At 38.1% G+C, this 18,900-nt stretch overlaps 1 protein-coding gene across 19 annotated transcripts in view; it reads right to left on the bottom strand.

The window, feature by feature from the left end:
• NRG1 (neuregulin 1) overlaps positions 1-18,900 on the bottom strand; it is a 232,663-nt gene that overhangs the window by 163,985 nt on the left and 49,778 nt on the right. For all 19 annotated transcript variants that reach the window (XM_069572866.1, XM_069572857.1, XM_069572868.1 and 16 more), the window contains 2 exons: positions 15,845-16,022; positions 5,228-5,349 (listed from right to left, as the gene is read on the bottom strand). In XM_069572866.1, coding sequence (XP_069428967.1) covers positions 5,228-5,349; positions 15,845-16,022 — 300 coding nt within the window. The remainder of the gene's footprint in view (positions 1-5,227; positions 5,350-15,844; positions 16,023-18,900) is intronic.

Genomic DNA, 18,900 nt, shown 5'->3' with positions numbered 1-18,900 from the left:
GGGAATCCTATGTAATGCAATATACATGGAGATTACTACACAAACTATGTGCTTCTTAGTGTCACTATAGGATTCTCCTATAGTCAAAGGTCCATCTAGTCAAAGCTATTGTTCTTCCAGTAGTCATGGACAGATGTGAGAGTTGAACCATCAAGAAGGCTGAATGTCGAAGAACTGATGCTTTCAAACTGTGATGCTGGAGAAGACTCTTGAGAGTCCCTGAGACAGCAAAGAGATCAACCCAGTCAACCCTAAAGGAAATAAATTCTGAATATTCATGGGAAGGACTGATGCTGAAGCTGAAGCTCCAGTACTTTGGCCACCTGATGCGAAGAGCCAACTCACTGGACAAGACCCAGATTCTGGGAAAGATTAAAGGTGAAAAGAGAAGGCGGCGACAGGATGAAATGGTTGGATGGAATCACCAACTCGGTGGACGTTAAGTTTGAGCATACTCGAGGAGATAGCGAAAGACAGGGAAGCCTGAAGTGCAACTGTTCATGGGGTCAAAACTTCGCAACAGAACAACGACAACAACAACATAAGCTGTTCACCAATATCATGGCATTTCTAACAACCCTGTCAATGGGGGCTATCCATATGAGCCAACTTTTTAAAGGAACAATGGATACATTAATCAAATTTTGTGGAAATAATTTTTTTCTGATCATCTAAAATGAAACAGCTATTTTATTGCCAGGAGCCCCATGGCTCCTATGGGATCTTGAACCTCACTCAAATAATTTTTCTCCTGATTAAAAAAAAGAAAACCTAGTAGAAAATATGATTGATTAGTTGTATAGTCTCCTGTATTAACCTTTGAAAAGACAGCAGTACTTAATTAATTTGAAAACTAGTTAGGTCTATTATTCTCTTCCCTAATCTGATGCCCAGGAGTTTTTAACAGCTTCTTAGATATGAAGTCATGGCTAAACTAATGTTTCCTCTATAAAGACCAAGCCAAATAAAATACAACTGAAAATGAACAGACAGCATAGGGTCTATTTGAGCATGGTGTATGTGGCCTTTTAAACCACTATATTTGAATTCATGAAAAGAATTCACCTATAATCTATCATGTAATGATGACTGCCTTTGAGATCCTTCTTTGTATGAAAACTCAAATGGACTGTGTTAGACTGACAGTCTCAGAGGTCATTAGCAGACTGCATAGGTTTATATATGCTTCTGTATGACAGGTTCTTATTTCCAAATAAGGTAGGGGTTAAAAGGCAGTGCAAAAGGCAGAAAACATATAAATTTCCATAATGCTTAAGAAAATGACTAGCTAAATATATATTCTTTTCCAAATGCTTGAAAACATCAGAAATTGGGTCATTGTTTCACTCAAGCATATAATGATTTAAGGGGAATTTCTCAGTCTTTTTGTATTATGTCATTTATATCTAGTTGCTAATCTAAGATCTAAACACTGAGTTTCATTTCAGGATGTTTATAACATTAGATGGAAGATCTTTACGATCTGTGCTAATTTCATTCTAATAGTTACATAGCTGTCATAATGGGATTAAAAATAGTGTCAAACAACAAGCTCAACTTGCTAAATTTTTCTTTTTCTCCTAAGGAGAAAAGAAAACACAGTCTCTCATGTATTTCTACCTCTAACTCCTGCCATTTCTCCTAGAATCTTGTCTTAAAATATATTCTAAACATCTTAATACAAAGAAAGCAATGGTGTGAGAATTTAAGTAAATCACAAGAAATCCTTTGCACAGAGCTAGGATAATTAGCTCAGGGCTGTATTCCAGGATCTTTCATCAAGGCAAGCTATATAGAAATTATCAAGCCATAGTTATGTATTTATTGGAGAAATATGGGAGAGATGAGTGAGACCATGCAAAACAAACAAAATGACTAATATTCCACAGACAAAACAAAATCTCAAGAGGAGTTCTACCTCGTATAATATTTTGGCAACATGTTCTTATTTTTAAGACTTTTTCCCCCCTAACACTCTCACCATGGTGGGGGGGGTGGGGGAGATTCTTGAGAATTTTACTCTCTCAGCTCAAGTCAATGGTAAATACATATCTAAGAAGAGATGGTTTGGCTGAGTGACAGCTTATAACCACAGCCTTCTTTTTCTCTCTGAAAGAGTGTTTCTGTGCAACCTCTGCCCAGAATCTTGGAAGACAGGAATCTGACAACATGAAGGTAGTGAATTTGAGTCCCTGAGAGCTCAGGATCCAAGCTGAGACTTCTTGGATAACCAACCTTGAGCTGAATATAGCAAATTCGTAGATTGCAGTAGAAGAGGGTGAACATCAGAATGATCATGTATTTTCCTGCTGGTGGTACTACAACCAAGCTGCTGAGATGCAGGAAGAAAAGAGCGTTTCCCAGTGTGCAGGATGCTCTGGCCCTGTCTGTCCTGGTGCCTGACAGTACAGGCTCTGATGAACTGCATGCCTGACCCACAGCCTCGGAAAAGAGGAGCATTTCTAGGCAGCCATGTTTCCGGCTTCTCTCTCCTGGTTTGGGCCCGTGGTGGGGACCTGGGGAGAACACGCTGATGAACGTGATCAGCTCTGCCAGTCAGATTGTTATGGGGAATCTGATTTGGCCCCTGAGGCAACAATCATAGAGCTGGAGTCAAAACTGAAAGGATGCCTTCAAAAGAACCATGAAGAAGAATATGGCCAAATGGAACCATAATCAGGTCAAAGTTTGGAATTATAAAGGAGCATAAGGGAAAGCAGGAGACGTTAGAAAATACAAGAAAGAGTCGGCGAGTCAAGAATGTATCTGGGCACCTGAAGGGCAGACTTGGAGAAAAGCCAAAAATTCCTGATGTTTAAACTTGTAAAGACACCCTAGGTACCATTTTCTCCTGGAGCCCCAGTTATAATGAAGCTCTAGTTCTTTCCAGTGGAACCCCTCTCTCTTTCCGCCTCACACCATTTTTGTTTTTTCCAGTTTTCATCTTTCATAAATCAAAGAATCTACCTTAAGCATTCACAAACACACAGTCTGGTATTGAGTAAACTGTACTGAACCAGGAAGTAAGGAATTTAAAACAAATCTTAAGTCTCTATTTCTTTCTAAATACAATGAAAAGGTTGGATATGGAAGAACTAGTCTTAACGTTCTAAGAAGAAAATATAAACGACCACCTTGCACAGTAATTGAGATTCTTCATTCCTCCCTTCTAGTCCTGAAGGAATTTTAGTTGATTGTTTCAAGGATGATTTCCTTACAATATTTCACGACCTTCTCTTTTTTCTTGTCAGGCAGAAAAGACTGATTATCCAAAACATCCCTATTTTCATTTCTCTACACTTTATTATTGTTCAATACTACATTCAAATTTGAGATCAATTCTTAAATAAATTAATATGGAAAATAAGCTAAATATTTCTCCCATGAAAGGGATGTGAAAAACTGCTATTATCAATACTTCAGCACCCCCAAATTAATAAAAAGAAATCCTATGAGTTTTTGCCAAGAATAAAATAGTGGTAAGTAATTCACTGCTTGATACTGCAATTCAGAAAATGTGGAATATTAAATATAATCCTACTGTAAGCACTCAGTGAAACTATGACACTTTAATTCTATTTTCCAGGGACTTTACAGTATACATAGCTACACAAATCTAATCCAAGTGTCCAAATCATAATTCAGGAGCCTTTACCAGGAGAAGATGCACTGAAACAAGTCACTGACAAACTGAGAAAAAGCTACTAAACATGGTATTATAGGAAGGAAAGATTAGTCACTGAAATTTCAAATTTGCGTTTCTAGTTGCATCCTATAAAATTCCAAGTGGAAAAAAATAACACAAGCAAAACCCTGTTGCTTTACCTATGCTGATTAAAAAGTAAAGTGATGTTATATTTACTCACATAAATTTTAAATGGCTTTTACACTTTAAACAGTAAACACGGTCCCTAAAAATAATCATGGAAACCAGTTTTCACTGTTGTCTTTTACTTTCCGTGGAGGGAGGTATTTAAAATGAAAGAAATGAACTTTGATACACTGCAATAGAGCAATGCATTGGGAAGTCCACAGAGGACTAGGAATTAACCTGAATACTCCCAACCCTGTTCCATATTTTTATCTCACTCCCTTCTCCCTATCCTGTTATCAACTGAATTAAACCACACCAGTCTCCTAAGGAGTTAACCCCTAGAGTACTTTTACTCTTCCTTTGTTGGCTCTGTAATTTTATCTTATCACTTTAAGAGATCAGGCCTTTGCAGTGGGCAGTCTTTCTCATCACCTGCCTAGAAATAGTGCAATTATGCTTGGTTTTATAATAGATGACAAGGCTTGTGAAGACAGCAGTCCAGTGCCATCATCCAAAACAGCACCAAAGGTTTAGAGCAGCATTTTATTGTTTCAAGAGATGCTCACTGCTAGCTCATCATCAGCTTCTCCATCACTTTGTGGAGTACTAAGGGATCGTGAACAGAGAGCCCCCAGCTATGCCCTTCCTTTACCCTTCCTCAGATAACTCAGAGGGGCTGTCAGAGGATAGGGGGCACCTTCTGTCTCCAAGTTATTCATTTGTTTAACAAATAGTCCCTGGCACTGCTCTTAGGAAAACAGAAGCTGAAACCTATATAAATGCTTATTTATAAAGCCTATACAAGTGAGTAAAAAAATGCTTTGCCTCTAAGGCTTTCTTGATTTCTGAATTAATGGGCTCATAAAAGCCCTGATAAGCCTAACTTTCTACTACCTAGAGCCAGACATATTGAAAACATGTATAAGAACATAAAAATTGCCAGGACTAACTCAGCATTGTATTCTGTTTACACACACACAATGTACATATATTCATACATAACACATTAGCATGAAATATATACAATATATATTCTGTATATAAATTATATATATATATACATATAGATATATACATATTGTTTTGACAGAGCAAAAAACTTACCTGCTGTCCCTGACTAACTTAAAATGGAGGTATAATCTCTTTCTTTTAGCAATCCGTTCTGTCTCTGCTATTCATGATATTATTCCAATCCTTTTTAAATAATCTGTGTATATTTCAGGCCTATTTTACCTTATGGAGTAAAGAGCTTTACAAGAGGACCCATAAGCTATTTCAAACATAGAGTTTTCCTTTCTTGATTTTTATTTGTTCACAATGAGATTTAACACACCTACGTGATACACGTGTGACCACATACCTTGATCACTCCTCTTAGAGACTGAGAAATAGCACGCAGTAGGCATCTCTTACCGTTTGACTCCACAATGGTGATGTTGGCAGAGGCACTGTCATTTCCTAGTTTGCTGATCACTTTGCACATATATTCTCCAGAATCAGCCAGAGACGCTTTGCTAATGCGAAGTTCTGACTTCCTACAAGATCAGGACCAAAGAGGTTTAAGTATATTTCACAGAAATATGATGATCATAGATACACATATATATACACACATATATGATTTTACCAAAATCACACCAAAAGTGAGATACATCTCATTTAAATTATACCCTGGACATAGTCTTAATTTCATCACCCAGATCAGCAATTTGAAGGAATTCTTTACTAAGTTTTCTTTTTATTCCTCTAACACTACCACTAACCACATTACATTTCAGAATTATTTTTTCACCCAAATGTTAAGTTTTCTTTCCTCTCTTTATCTCAGTATCAGTAGCCAATAGGGTTAATTAAGGAAGATAAAAAAGTGTAAAGCCGTTTCTTATAAATCTGGTAAGGACAGTGAAGGCTAGACTAGATTAAAATGCTCTATACTTCCTTTCTTAGCAGAATGATATCAAGAATTATGTTAATTTTGAAGGAAGAGAATTTAATACTTTCAAAAGAAAGGGAATTTGTCATTCTTTGAAATGATTCTCATTGCTGGGAGCACCATACCACACAAATGGTTCTTAATATTGAAATAAATATTCATGCAACAATAACACACACTTTCCTAAAACTACATATTAAATCAATATTTGGCACTCTTTCTGAACATGGGCAACACTGTGATTTGCATCTGTCTATGCCTTACTATTGCACAAGCCTATAATTTAAGCAGTGCCTATGATTTAAAAACTCAGAACTACTGGGATTGGCTCAGCATTCATTAAAGCCTTTCTAAAGTGTCCTTATATACAGGAGCCTGATATCGACAGCCTGGATTCCTGAGAGGAGGACAACAGGGAGAAAACAGGGCAGGGAGCAAAGATAGCAACTCACAATTACACACAAACCTCTTGTAAATTTGTCGGTGGTGTTATGGAGTTGCTAAGGCCTCTCTGATGTTTTGCGACCCCACGGACTGTAACCTGCCAGGCTCCTCTGTCCGTGGGGTTTCCCAGGCAAGAATACTGGAGTGGGTTGCCATTCCTTCCTTCCCCAGGGGATCTTTCTGACCCAGGGGTAAAACCCATGTCTAACTCAAAAATGTGGATTGTTTACTGCTGAGCCACCAGGAGAGCCCTCCTGTAAATTACACCCTCCTAATTTTAAGTGAATTTTCGGGTCTTCTTGTTATATAATATTAATCAGGTTGGATCAATTATTCCAAATTTAATTTATACTCTTCTCCTCCACTCTACTGAATTAATCCACCCTCCTCCACCTGCAAGTGTAAGCTTTATGGCCTGCCATCTTCATGCTTTGCTTGTGTATTTCTTCTTCCTAGAATGGGGACCCAGTATTTTGACCCATCAAGATATTAGCTGATCTTCAAGTACCATGTCAAGTGCCAATTCCTGCATTAAGCCTCTCATGATCATGTAGCTGGAGCTGCTCTCTCTCTCTCTCTGTCTAAATTCTGCCATCCTTGAGTACCTCTCTCAGGAGAATCTTCTTAAAGAAAGAGGGTAATGAAATTTATGGTTAACATTAACTTACAGTTTAATCTGACAGGGATAGCTCTTAAACTCATACTTCTCCTAAAAGACCTGGGCAGTGTTTACTGGAATACTCTTCCAAGGAATGAAAATAAATGTTATGCTTAAAAAGAGAAACAGAGACACAGATGTAGAGGATGGATTTGTGGTCACAGGGAGAGAAGGGGAGGGTGGGATGAACTGGGGGATTAGGATTGACATACATACACGACCATGTTTTAAACAGGTAGTGGGAAGCTGCTGTAACGCAAGGAGCACAGCTTGGTGCTCTGTGATGACCTGGAGGGGTGGGAGGGAGCTGGAGGGAGGGAGGCTCAAGAGGGAGAATATTTACAGCTGCTTCACATTGTTGAACAGTAGAAACTAACATACCATTGTAAAGCAATTATGCGTGTGCGCTCAGTTGCCTCTGATGCTGAAGCCTCACGGACTGTAGCGCACCAGGCTCCTCTGTCCATGGGAATTACCAGGCAAGAATACTGGAGTGGGTTGCCATTCCTTCCCCAGGGGATCTTTCTGACCCAGGGATAAAAGCCATGTCTCCTACATTGACAGGGGGATTGTTTACCGCTGAGCCACCAGGGAAGTCCTCCTGTAAATTACACCTTCCTAATTTTAAGTGAATTTTCTGGTTCTTCTTGTCATATAATATTACTAATCAGGTTGGATCAATTGTTTCAAATTTAATTTCAACTCTTCTCCTCCTTCAATCTACTGAATTAATCCACCCTCCACAACCTGCATGTGTAAGCTTTATGGCCTGCCATCTTCGTCCTTTTGCTTGTGTATTTCTTCTTCCTAAGAATGCAGACCCTGTATTTTGATCCATCAGGATATTAGCCGATCTTTAAAGTGAAAGTGAAAGTCACTCAGTCGTGTCTGACTCTTTTCGACCTCATGGAGTTCTCCAGGCCAGAATACTGGAGTAGGTAGTTGTTCCCTTCTCCAGGGGCTCTTCCAAACCCAGGGACTGAACCCAGGTCTCCAGCAGGCACACTGTTTACCAGCTGAGCTACTAGGGAAGCCCCAGCTGATCTTTAAGGACCACCTCAAGTGCCAATTCCTGCATCAAGCCTCTCATGGTCATGTAGCTGGAGCTGCTCTCTCTCTGGTCTAAATTCTGCCAGTCTTGAGTACCTCTCTCAGGAGAATCTTCTTCAAGAAATAGGGTAATGAAATTTACAGTTAACATTAACTTACAGTTTAATCTGACAGGGATAGCTCTTAAACTCAAACTTCTCCTAAAAGACCTGGGCAGCGTTTATTGGAATACTCTTCCAAAGAATGAAAATAAATATTACGCTTAAAAAGAGAAACAGAGACACAGATGTAGAGAATGGACTTGTGGTTACAGGGAGAGAAGGGGAGGGTGGGATGAACTGGGGGATTAGGATTGACATACATACACTACCATGTTTAAAACAGAGAGCTAATGGGAAGCTGCTATAACACAAGGAGCATAGCTTGGTGCTCTGTGATGACCTGGAGGGGTGGGAGGGAGCTGGAGGAAGGGAGGCTCGATAGGGAGGATGGGTATACATATACATATGTATGTATGTATGCATTTGTATATATAGATATATGTATATATAGATGTGTGTGTGTGTGTAGCTGATTCACACTGTTGTACAGCAGAAACTAATACAACAATGTAAAATAATCATGCGTGCATGCTCAGCTGAGTCTGACTCTTTGCAACCCCCATGGACTGCAGCCCACCAAGCTCCTCTGTCCATGGGATTTCCCAGGCAAGAATACTGGAGTGGGTTGCTATTCCAAGCAATTATACCCCAATAAAAAAACTTAAAAACAGAGAAACAGAAAGACAATAAGAAAAAAAATAAGAAATTTCCTGTGCTCAAATGTTTCTTTAAACAAACAGATTTCTTTACAACCTACCTCTTAGTCATTTTTACACAGTTACAGTGAATTTCTAAGGCAGGCATGAGAAGTGACTAAGAAATCCTTTCTGTAGAGACACCCTTGGGAATTCTAGGGCTGTGCATCAACGGGCCAAGACCAAGAATCAGTGTAATCAAGGTAAGCATAACAAATACATCCAGGTTCAAAAATCTGTAGTAGAAATACAGGTTGGGAGAGAAGAGCCTTGACAACAATTTATACAGAAAAATGAATTTCAATCAGCCACATGTTTAATATTACTCCATTTTAAATAACTTTAAAAAAGGAAGAAAAAAGTACCACTCTATGGCCAAATTAATATTAAAAGAGCATAAATCAAATTGGATAAAAGTCTCAATATACTGCTCATAGGCTGGATCATATCTGGAGTATTGAATTATGCTTCAAAGTGGCATTTGATTAAAAAAAATATCAATAGCTAGAGGACTTTAGAAGGTGATCAGAATTGAATATGGCCTAGATATCTTAACACCAGAGAAGATGCTATTAAAGTAAGAGAGGTTCCACTGGCAGGGAGCTATGAACAAGATATATATATAAATATATTCCATCTTTATTATCTGGAAAAGGAAATTATTTGGTGAAGCTCTTGAAGGTAGAATTATATCTTACAGGAAAAGAAGGCACATTTTGGATGATATATAAGGAAGGACCTTTTGAGTGTTCAAAAAGGATAGGATGTCATGTAAAAGAGGTTTTCTCTTTGGACAGATTCAAGCCTGGATTTCCACCTGTCAAGCAGTTCCTAACAAGAATATCTCTATGCAGAAAAGAGTTAATTAGATCAGTGTTTTCAATTAGTTTTGAAAAAATAAATCCTGTTTTTAAATGAAAGCTTAAATGAGAGCTGCATATTTAAAAGCATTATGAAGGGAGAAAGCATTTATGTCAAAGAGGTTGGCAATCCTTTTTGCAGTTCAATGGAAACTCAAATTTCTCTAGGGACACAAAAAACTCCTTTGAACTGTAATGATACATTTAACTGTGAGATTCTTCAATCCTTGGGTCTTAAAGCAGGAATGGGAAACAGTGAGAGAGTAGAAACAGACAAACCTTTCTTGAAAATTATACATTGCAACCATTTGGGGCCTTAATAAGTATGGCTATAGTTTTATTTTACTTTCTTCAATAGGCTACTATATCTTGTCTATAAGAATAAAGTTAACTCGGAAGAATGAATGAACTCCCAATCATAAAATTAACTTTTTGGTCTTTAATTGATGAGTTATCTGGGGTTCTGGGAGGGGTGCCTGTTTTGGCGGATTTTCATTTTCTAAAAGCTTTCAAAGAAGTTAACTCATACACAGTGTTTAAAACAATGCTTGAAATAGAGTAATCTCCCAGTAAGTGTCTGCTACTATTATAATGACATTCTAAATTCCTGCAATTTTTAGATTTTCCTAATATGCCTGCATTGTTTTGGAGCAAGAAAAAAATGATACAATGTAGCAATAAAGCCATAAAACATTTATAAATGGAAGTTATAAGGATTAACTTCATTTTTTATATTAAAATGCAAGCCGTGTTCTTTTAATTAGTGCTCACTCACAAGATAGATTCAAGGTTTCCACAGCTGCTTATCTCATTTTTCATACTTAATTCTTCCACCATATTTTATAGGCAAAGGCAACTTAAACGCATATAGAAAGGATCAACTCAGTTTATATCATCCCCTTCTTCTGATACCTAAGGAATCATATATGAATTCTCGTGTGTATGTTAACACAGCTCAGATACTGTTGAACTGCTGATAATGAGAAGGGTAAAGAAAAGAGAGAGGGATTTCATGGGGCAAACTACAGAATGTCCGTCGTCATCTGGTTCTACCAGAATGAAGTCACTTGCCACTGCAGCAACTATGAAACTCTACAGAATCAGACACTGCATAAAATGCTTCACATAAATGCTATGAAATGGACACTGGTTATTCCCATTTTATACCTAAGGAATCTGAGATCTTCTTACATATAAAGTTAAAATGACCTGTTGGAGAAGCTCAATTAATAAAAGAAAGAGATGTATATAAACCTCTTCTATTAAGAGTCAAAAAATCCTGAAACAATTGATAACAAGAGAAATCATTCCTTAATTTTTTTAACTTGACAAAACCAATTAGAATCAATTTTAAACAAAATTATAATATGTAAGAACAGGGTATTCCCTGGCAGTCCAGTGGTTTGGGCTTTCACTGCCGAGGGCCTGGGTTCAGCAGGGAACTAAGATCACACAAGCCACAAGGTGAGTTCAAAAATAAAGCAAGAACAGAGATGAAGAGCTGATACAAAATTGTTGTTGTTTAGTCACTAAGTTTTGTCTGACTGTTTTACAACTCCACTGACCGTTGTCCACCAGGCTCCCCCATCCATGGGATTTTCCAGGCAAGAATACGGGAGTGAGTTGCCATTTCCTTTTCCAGGGGATCTTTCTCACTCAGGGATGGCACCCACATTGGCAGGCGGATTGTTTACCACTGAGCCACCAGGGAAGCCCCGGATACAAAATTAAGAGCATCCAAAAATGTGTACCATACACAAACAACAGGAAGTTAGCCTTTAATAAGACTGCTGATTCATGCCCATGTATGGCAAAAACCACTACAATATTGTAATTAGCCTCTGATTAAAATAAATAAATTAATTTTTAAAAAGACTGATACAAGACAAGCAAGTGAGGCCAACAGGCTGACCTGAAATATAACCTGTCACACAACCAAACTCTTTAACCAGTTTTCTTGATCAAAATTGTCCACTAGGCAAAGGAAACAATAACAAAGGGATAAGTAGACACTTAAGACCAGGGTAGTTTCTATTTCTTTTAATTGGTCCCACACCTTGCTCAGCCAAATAAAACAAACAAAAAGGCTCATGCATGAATGCAGAATCATAGGAAGAACATGTAGGAATGTCATTTATTAGTGGGAGCAGGGGCTGAAGAGGGGATAAGACTTTACAAAATAATAGCGATTCCCTGTTGGTGTAAAATCTTTTCATAACACTAAGGGATTAAAAGGAAATTCTGACTGTTACAAACAATCTAGATTATAAAATGTGAAAAAGAAATCTAGGCGAAGGATTGGAAGAGAGTCAACATTTTACTTTAAATAAAGAGGGTCCCAGGGAAATCCTAAACCTTACACTGAAATTCACCTCTGCTTGTGATCATAGCCTAAGAGACAGTTTATCCCTTCTTGGCCTGTGGGCTAAGAGCAAATGTCATGAGATAAAGTTAAGTAAGCAAGTAACCACTACAAATTGTTAACATTTTGAAATGTCTTCATAATGAAAAATTATGAGCACGTAGAGGAAGCTGACAAATAAGAATGCTTTTTATTAAGCAGTTTAAGCCTAAACAGGTCCCTTGCCTTAAACATGTTATGACTTCACTGGATACAATGGAAAAATCACAAGTAGTTGTGAAAAGACGTGAAACATGGAGTGAAAAAGACAAAAGGCATAGATACAGATCAATTTCAAGTCCAAGAGTAACCATTTATTAACATTAGATCTACAGGAAAAAACCTAATTTCCTTCATTCTCAGGATATTAATTTTTTAATGGGTATAATAACAATAGTATTCATTCTCTTATAAGTTGAAAGTTGAAATAATAGAACATCTTACAAATGTTAATTAAATTTAGATTCAGTTTGATCCCTTAAAAAAAGACAGCACTAATTTTTTTTTTTTTTAAGATACAACCTCAGAAACGATCAAATACCCAATTCTGAAACACAATTAGCTGATCACTTATCAGTGGCTGCCCACTTTACACAAAGTGTCTTCTTTTCGGAGGCTCAAAAATGTTCAATGCTTTGCCAAGAGTCATTTGCAGTCACATTAATTGAATAAAACTCTTTTTTTTGTTCCCACTTAATTCTTTCCAGCAAGGCTATTGTTTAAAAGAAGTAATTTCTGAACATTGGCCTTTCCGGGATAATGGGATTTTATTAATATGTAGACAGTGCTCTTAGCTGTCTGAGCCTATGAAGCCAACATGAAAAAGCCTTTCTGAATACTAATGACACTTTTACATGTCATCCAAGCCATGTAACAGATTAGTTCTTCACCTATACATGTGCTCCTTTAGAACCGTATTCATTCCGGGGAGTCTCTCTCTTTTTTCTTGTTGTTCCTTTTTGTCATCTTATTTACCCGACCAACTCAGGTTCTTCTCTTCAGGTCTCCTCACCTTAAATACCTGCAGTCCGCAGCTGCTTCGTTCTGTTCCTTCAGCCTGGATACTCCGGCTCTCCTTCCCTCCCTCCTCCCCTTCTTTCTAGGAAGCCTCCACAGTCCAGGACTGGGTCCCCTCCACCGTCCTTGTGAGTACCTTTCTAAAGCATCCTGTGATCATTGCTATCATCAAATTTAAAACTGAGAATTAGAACTGCTTGTATTTCCCTTCCCCACTTGAGACCAAGCCTCTGAGACAGCACGTACTTCTTGTTCATCTCTCTGGACCCAGCTTCTAGCCTAGGGCCAACACACAGCATCTTATCCAAGGAAGGGCAAAATTTCACTCTTTCACTGGCCCAACTCAATTGGCCTCTTTATTGTCCTATAAACAGAACCTGCTACTGCTACTCTATAACCCATCCCACCTATCCAGGGGGACTCTCTTTAGCAGAGTCAAATCCACCCCCTCACAGTGACTCCTGAAGCTCCTGGGGTCTTCCCCACTTTCCAACTCCCATGGCACTTAGCATCAGTAACCTGCAATTCAGTGCTTAGTTTTACTGTTTGATATTAGTGTTAGCTATTTTGTTTCCCTAATTATTAATAAATTTTAACTTCCCACAAGGTAGAATTTACCCCAGCATAAACAATCAAGTTTTCAGACCACTATTTGTAAATAGATGGGCTGCTTAAAAATCCTGAAGCTCCCCAGCCCTAACAGGGTTTCAGCACCTGATTGCTTCATATACAGCTATACTAGATAATCTCTCTACAATCTTTCGATGCCTTGAGTATAAAACGCCCTAGTATTCTTTCATCATTTCTAGCATATAAGCTTTTCATGGGCTCTTAAATATTTTTGCTCTCAAATAATAGCCACATAGAAACAAATGAGACATCACTCCGCTTATGCAGAAAACTGTTTCTTACTAACCCGGCTAATTGATGAAAAACAAAACAGACACCAAAACCTAGCTAAAAGTAATTTTTCTTTATTGTTAAACTTCTCAAAAAGAATCATGCTTATTTTTTCAAGTTGCTCTCTCTCCTCCCTTCCCCACATGGACACATACGATAAAATATGTCTGCTTTCCATTTTTAAAGAAGGAATGAAACATTAGGGAATCTGAGACACTGATTTGTGTTCCAGCTTATTCATAGCTAGTTGGGTGACTCAAGGAAAGACAACAGTTTTTTGACCCTTGATTTCTTAACCTGCAAAATTACAGTCACCATGAGCAGTAAATTGACCTTACTACTAGGGGAAAATTGTTAAAAAATCAAACAAATAAGATTATATACAAAAGCACTCTGTCACTTCACAGAATTATTACTTTTTTTGGTATATTTGAAGTACCTGTTACAGTGATATTTCCTTCTGTATTATTCTTCCAAATAAAGACACTGTCCTGACACAATCAATAACAAGGATAAGCAGAGTAGTTACTAAAACCATAGAAACAGGAAAACATCCCTAATTATGGCTCTCACAGTCATTAGACACTTTGGTAAAATTAAATTCACTTCCCTTCTATCACTTTATATTTTCTGGCTCATGTGTGTTGATGTTTTTGGTATTTGCCCTATAAAATCAAAGTCTAGGAGGTGATTCTCATTGTTGCTTCATATATCATCTCTGGGATTTCACTGGAATCCTCTGAAGTGTAAGTAGAGAAAAAGGTCACCCTGAGCTGTGAACCCCTATGATACGTGTCACACTGATGAAAGGACTGTTCACAAGCAAAAACCCAAGACATTTAGCTCTTCTGTAATTTCAAAATGTAGTTTGAGGTTAGAAGTAAATGTTCTTAAATAAGGAGGGAAAAAAATGAAGAAAAAAATAAATAAAAGAGCATCATTTTAGAGTAGGTAAAGAATACACAGATGTTATAGGGGGTCATATGAAGCCTTCCCAAACAGGGATCTCCTCAAGGAGGGCAGGAACACTTAAGATTCTTGCTACTTAGGATTACTAGATATTTTAATCTGCTCTCACGGTGATGGAGCTTAACAGAATTGTCAGTTACACATTAATTTTACATATTAAATTTACTTGAGAATAGTTCAGATTCAACTGATTACATTCTAACTCTTCACATGATGATACGTTTAGTTGCTAAGTTGTGTTCAACTCCTGCAAACCCACAGACTGTAGCCCACCAGGCTCCTCTGTCCATGAGATTCTCTAGGCAAAAATACTGAAGTGGGTTGCCATTTCCTTCTCCAGGGCATCTTCCCTACCCAGGAATTGAACTTGGGTCTCTTACATTGCAGGCAGATTCTTTCCCAACTGAGTTTGATTGTATAAGGCACAGGTATTTTATACAGGATTTTAGGATCTCATCTATTACTTACTACTACAATAGCTCCTATTAATATTTTTTACTTTTTAAAAAATTTTTGATTTTAATTCTTTAATTTATTTTTTAATTGGAGTGTAACTGCTTTACCAGTTTGTGTTAGTTTTCTGCTGCACAATGAAGTGAATCTGATATATATAGATATATATATACATATGTATATCCCCTTCTGCTTGGCCCTCCCTTGCTCCCGCCCCTCAGGTCATCACAGAGTACTTAGCTGAGCTGCCTGTGCTATACAGCGGCTTGCTATTATCTTCTCTCACCCCTTCTATTTCTAGCCACATGTTACAGTTCTTTCCACATCCATCCTTCCTTTCTTTGTCCAGAAGTTGTAAGATGCCATACTTTGAAATTCTTTCCTATACAATGACCCAATTTCTAGCCCCCGTATAACGAAAAATGTTTTCATGTATCATGTATCCAGTTTGTTGATGGTATACTTATTTACTAAGCTGTTAGTAATTTTTATATTTTATACCATTGTATTGCTAGGCACGGCCTCTGCTGTGACATGCAGGATACTTACCCTGGCCTTTTCTGTATCTTGATGTTTTGTGGTTTGTTCTTTCGGCTTAATTCACTCCCATTTTTGAACCACTTGAACTTGAGAGAGGAGTATTCAGAACTGGTCTCACACCGAAGCACTAGTTTGGAACCTGCCACAGACTCCTGACTCTTCATCTCTTTCAAGCGGGGAGGCAAGGCTAAAAAAAAAAAAAGAGAGAAGGAATAAAGTTCTGATCACATGGTAACCTTTCCAAGAGAAACATGTTCATTTTGGTGAGCCTGATCGATCAAGAGACCATTCACAAAGGTTTTGCTAACTGAGAGAGAAAAGAAAAAGGGGAGGAGGGTGTCAGTCAAAATGTATCTCAGCTTAGAGAATAATAATGATGCTCAGATAAAACATATACGGGGGAAAAAGAGAACTTAGGTTATAAAATTATTCTTTGAAAGACACACAGATATAAAGAAGAAACTAGCGGTCACCAGTGGGGAAAGGGAAGCGGAGAGGAGCAATATATCTGTAGATGATTAAGAGGTACAAACTATTAGGCATAAAATAAGCTACAAGGACATATTGTACAACACAGGGGGCACAGCCATTATTTTATAATAATTATAAACTACAGTGAAAGTGTTGGCCGCTCAGTTGTGTCCAACGCTTTGTGACCCCATGGACTAAAGTCCACCAAGCTCCCCTGCCCATGGGATTCTCCAAATAAGAATACTGGAGTGGGTTGCCATTTCCTTCTCCAGGGGATCTTCCCCACCCAGGGATCAAATCTCGCTCTACTGCATTGCAAACAGATTTTTACTGTCCGAGCCACCAAGGAAGCATAAAGCATAAAATATAGTACACCATTTAAAAACTGTGAATCACTATATTGTACATCAAGTCTACTTCAATAAAAATCTATTCTTTAAAAATATTCTAAAAAATACATATATATATATATATATATATATACATATATATATTCAAGATAGCAATTTCTTCCATCTTTACATCCTCTGGTACTATTAAAAATCCTGAAGACTGGTCATTTCAAAGAATCAAAATCTTATGCTAAAGAACAGGTAACTGGGCCATTATTTCTACAGCACAGTCACATCCCAGATCACAATTAATCTGCATGACAGGCCTGTGAATAGGTCCAACAGGTATCACACACATTTTTTCAAATAGGAAGCTTATTTTCAGAGACAGGTAAGTGTCTCTTGTCCACAGTTACAACACTCTGGAGAGTCAGAGTTAGACTATGCTATCAACAGTAGTAATCCAGAGAACAAAGAGTACTCATCAATCTTAACACTCATTTCTTCAAGACAGGGATTCTTTGGTGACATCACTCTTCTTTGGTGACAACACTTATTGGCTCTACAGATACTCTCCCACAAACAACAAATGGCCTTTCCAGAAGACCACCACACTCCCATCAGATTATCAGTTTGATTGGAGTTCACCCTTATAAACCTTCTCAACAGAGATGGGAGAACGCTTATATTGTGCATTAATTTATAGGACACTTTATGTGGCTCAGCTGGTAAAGAATCTGCCTGCAGTGTGGGAGACCTGGGTTCGGAAGATCCCCTGGAGAAGGAAAAGGTAACCCACTCCAGTATTCTGGCCTAGAGAATATCACGGACTGTATAGTCCATGCGGTCGCAAAAAGTCGGACATGACTGAGTGACTTTCAGTCACTCATTCACTTATATTAAATGCTTACATACCATTACTATTTTAAGCAAGACTGCATCAAAGAGTACCTATTCTCTACTGATATCTTTATGGATAAAATGTTAGAGAGATTTACTTCAGTATGAAATGGTAGTGGGGAATGTGCTCAGTTGCTTTAGTCATGTTCGACTCTCTGCGACCCTATGGACTGTAGCCCACCAGGCTCCTCTGTCCATGGAATTCTCCAGGTAAAAATACTGGAGTGTGTTGCCGTGCCCTCCTCTACGGAGTCTTCCCAACCCAGGGATGGAACCTTAATCTCTGTATCACTGGCAGGCCGGTCTTTTACCACCAGTGCCCTCTGGGAAACCAGTGGGGAATGGTAAGGCATAAAAATGAAATAAATTCCCCAAGAAGTTGACTATGGTAAGCCAGTCAATATATAGAAGCAGGGATTTAGTATACGATTCTTTTTTAAGATTTTTTTTTTAAACGCAGGCCATTTTTAAAGTCTTTACTGAATTTGTAACAATATTGCTTTTGTTTTATGTTTTGTCTTTTTGACCAAAAGGAATATGGGATCTTAGCTGCCCAACCAGGGATCGAACCTTCACCCCAGCATTGAAAGGCAAAGTCTTAGCCACTGGACTGCCAGGGAAATTCCTACACTACTATATAGAATGTCTGGGGTTTTTTTCCCTCATAATAAAACAGTTTAAAAATAAAAGCATATCGAATGGATTTTCCTCTGCACACATAATTTCACTTAAGCAACACCGCAGAAAGTGATGCCTCAACATCTCTGTTTCAATAGAGTCTTAGAAAAGCCAAGTACAAAGTCTATTTCTGCCCCAGTTCAGGACTTCACGAGAAGTTAATTCTTCAAATCCACCAAAGGAGACTGCACCTCTCAGATCCAGTGAGCAATTATTCACTGTGTACAGCATCAAGACTCCAAAGATGGCAATCAGAACCATGTTAGGCATGCACAGGGAATGGTGTACCTTTCCCACTCTGCATATATTTATTTTTCTACAACTCTGCCCTTACCAAGAAAATCCCTCCAAAAATGTCAGGAATGAGTATATACATTTTCCATTAAATTACAGCAAAAACTATTTGAACACTGCGACTTCTTAACAGTGTTCCTACAATTACACATCCCCCCTTTTCTTATTTAGAGGCTGGGAGATAAGGTGGAGAAGCAGACACTGAATGTGAAGACACAGCAGCAAGTTAGAAAATGGAATCAATATTTCAGCTGTTCTTAGCCTCTGACACCTGATGATTTTCTCTGGTTATTTTTTTTTTTTTTTTTTTGGACAGCTTGAAAATAAGATTTACTTCCTGAAGAGCTTTCCTAGGAGCCTTCCCTTTAAGATGTGGTCCACGAATTTCTG

The sequence above is a fragment of the Ovis canadensis genome, chromosome 26 (genome assembly GCF_042477335.2).
Source record: "Ovis canadensis isolate MfBH-ARS-UI-01 breed Bighorn chromosome 26, ARS-UI_OviCan_v2, whole genome shotgun sequence".
In the NCBI taxonomy this organism is placed as follows: Eukaryota; Metazoa; Chordata; class Mammalia; order Artiodactyla; family Bovidae; genus Ovis; species Ovis canadensis.
The sequence above is the reverse complement of the archived record's forward strand: the minus strand, read 5'-3'. Positions and strand labels throughout refer to the sequence as shown.